Source organism: Protomyctophum parallelum (genome assembly GCF_964188405.1).
Source record: "Protomyctophum parallelum genome assembly, chromosome: 16".
Lineage (NCBI taxonomy): Eukaryota > Metazoa > Chordata > Actinopteri > Myctophiformes > Myctophidae > Protomyctophum > Protomyctophum parallelum.
The window spans coordinates 47697730-47700229 of NC_139711.1; the positions used below are offsets into that span (position 1 = coordinate 47697730).

Here is a 2500-nt window from a genome sequence, read left to right on the forward strand (position 1 = left end):
TAGCTGGATAATAGGAGGGCATATATAGGGGTGCATTTAATTTAGAAATAAAAGCCTTATGTGCCAAAACATTTTATTTAAATGTATTCAATGTATTCTATTGTTAATTTAATAAAAAAAACGTATTTTGAAGTTTAGACGTTTTTAAAATGTATTTTTTATTATTGATTACGAAACATCGGTCCAAAACATCGGCATCGTATCGGCATCGGTGGTGTAGGTCTCTCCAAAATCGGCATCGGACCCAAAAATATGGCATCGGTCGGGCTCTAATGCCAAGCTTGTAGGATCATTCCCAAAAAGTCTTAAGGCTGTAATTGCTGCCAACTTGGTACTAAGTCAAGAGTGTGAATACTTATGTACATGTGTTTTTCCAGTTTCTTATTTTTTATAAATTAACAAAATATTTGAGACAACTTTTTTCACTTCATCATTATGGGGTATTGTGTGTAGATTGATGAGGAAAAAACGGATTTAATCCATTTTGAAATGAGGCTGTAACAAAACAAAATGTGGTAAAAGTGAAGGGGTGTGAATACTTTCCGAAGGCACTGTATAGGCCTATAGTCCGGCAGCCGACAGGCATCTTTTGTTTAACCCATTTAGACCCGAGGAGGATTCTACAAATGCCTTCTACATCCTGACAGTTTCCTGAAGAAACCTCATGTTTTTATGTCAGTGTTTCTCAACCTTTTCCATGTCAAGGACCCCCAATAATATATGTATTTCACCACCGACCCCCATCTGAAAATATATTGTTCCAGGGACCAACATATTTGGTCTACAAGCTATGAGCTTGTAGATCTGCTATTTTTCAATAGCTAAAGTATAACATAATGCTTGAAACACCAGAATGGGTTAAAGTGGGATATTTGGTATATAGTCTTTTTCATTGGCCTGAACTATTGTCTATATTCATACATTCATGAATCCACTTGCTGAGCGGCTGTCACTATTGGGCTTTCTTTTTCATTAACATCCTACGGCAGGCCAAATGGTCCAACATGTCAAACTTTCCTCATGCTTTAAGTAGCATGTGACATGTAAAACTTTCCTCATGCTTTAACCCATTCTGACCTGAGATCAGATTCATACGAGGTTTCCGCCGGACACACACTGGTCTGATGAACCCATTCTGACCTGAGATCAGATTAAAAAAATGTCAGTCGCTCTTCGATTTTTCAAAAATAGCAGACCTACAAGCTCGTATCGCGCCACTCGGTGGCGCGATATGAGCTTGTAGATCTGCTATTTTTAAATAGCTAAAGCATAACATGATGCTGACACCAAAATGGGTGCCCGGTCAGAATAGGTTAAGTAGCATGTGACATGTAAAACTAAGGGCTTTTCATGATTCTGAATACATTCCAGGCATTAGTTTTACACAAAAAACCCTCCTTGGGCTAAAAACGGCCATTGACGTCATGACAAATGTGATGAGGTCAGCACATTAAAAGTGGCTATGGCTGTTTGACATGTCACATGCTACTTCATGGCTCCACCCCCCCACCCCCCCCCCCCCATCTGAAAATATGTTGTTCCAGTGACACCCCCCCCCCCTCCCAGAAGCAAAGATTTGAGTTAAAATGTTCACTCTGTAATAATTTATATTCAAAGATTTGAGGCACATTTTTACGATTTTTCATAAAATATTGAATATTTTTCAATAGCTAAAGTATAACATAATGCTTTAAAACACCAAAAGGGGTTCCCGCCCAGAATGGGTTAAAACATAATGGAAGTTTGACATCTTTGACATCTTTGCCTGCCATAGGATGTTAACGGTCACAAGAAACCCCTATAAAAAAGCCCAATACTTTCAGCCGGTCAGCAAGTGGATTCATGAATGTATGTATATAGACAATATTTTAGGCCAATAAAAAAGACTATATTCCCACCCGTCAACCTCGACTGCCGGACTACTAGACAAGGAGGTTAAATGGGAGGCTATTGTGCAGTCAAAGTTACCAATACAAGCTAGTTAATTCAGCATTCTTTTATTGAGCGGTCAGGCCGGTATGGTAGGCCTCAGGCCTAGCAATATAGGCCTCAGGCCTACCATATCTGGCCCACGTTCAAATATGTGAGTGAGAACACGTGATTGAGTGTTTCTGTCATTCTGATCTCCAACATATTTCTATTGACTGGCTTTATCTCTCAGCCAAGGCTGTAGTTGTCTGCAACGTGTCACTAAGGAGTATGAAATCCTTGTTTGACCAACACGCACACGCCTGAAGATGCACTGTGTGCGCGCCAGACTGCGTGCTTGACAAACTACAATGTGAAAGCAAACCCAGCCAACAATGTTACAACTGCAGCCCTGAAGTCTACCAAACTATACAGTAGGTGTAAAAAAACTCTGTATAAGATGTCAATAGTGAGAGATACTCACGTCCTTGAATGAGATGAGGATTGAACCGATCTTCTCCACCATGTTTCACTCTGTAGGAAGTAGAACAACAATGCATCAATGTCTGACTGTCTAACACAACGTCGCCAC

The 2500-nt window shown here is 40.0% G+C and overlaps 1 protein-coding gene across 1 annotated transcript in view; it reads right to left on the reverse strand.

Annotated features, from left to right (window-relative positions):
• The window catches only part of LOC310873856 (protein NLRC3-like), a gene marked incomplete at its 3' end in the record, with an annotated part of 337331 nt that overhangs the window by 4767 nt on the left and 330064 nt on the right, over positions 1-2500 (reverse strand). Inside the window, exon 6 of the mRNA XM_083786407.1 lies at positions 2393-2442. Within this exon, the coding sequence (XP_083642533.1) occupies positions 2393-2442 (50 nt within the window). The remainder of the gene's footprint in view (positions 1-2392; positions 2443-2500) is intronic.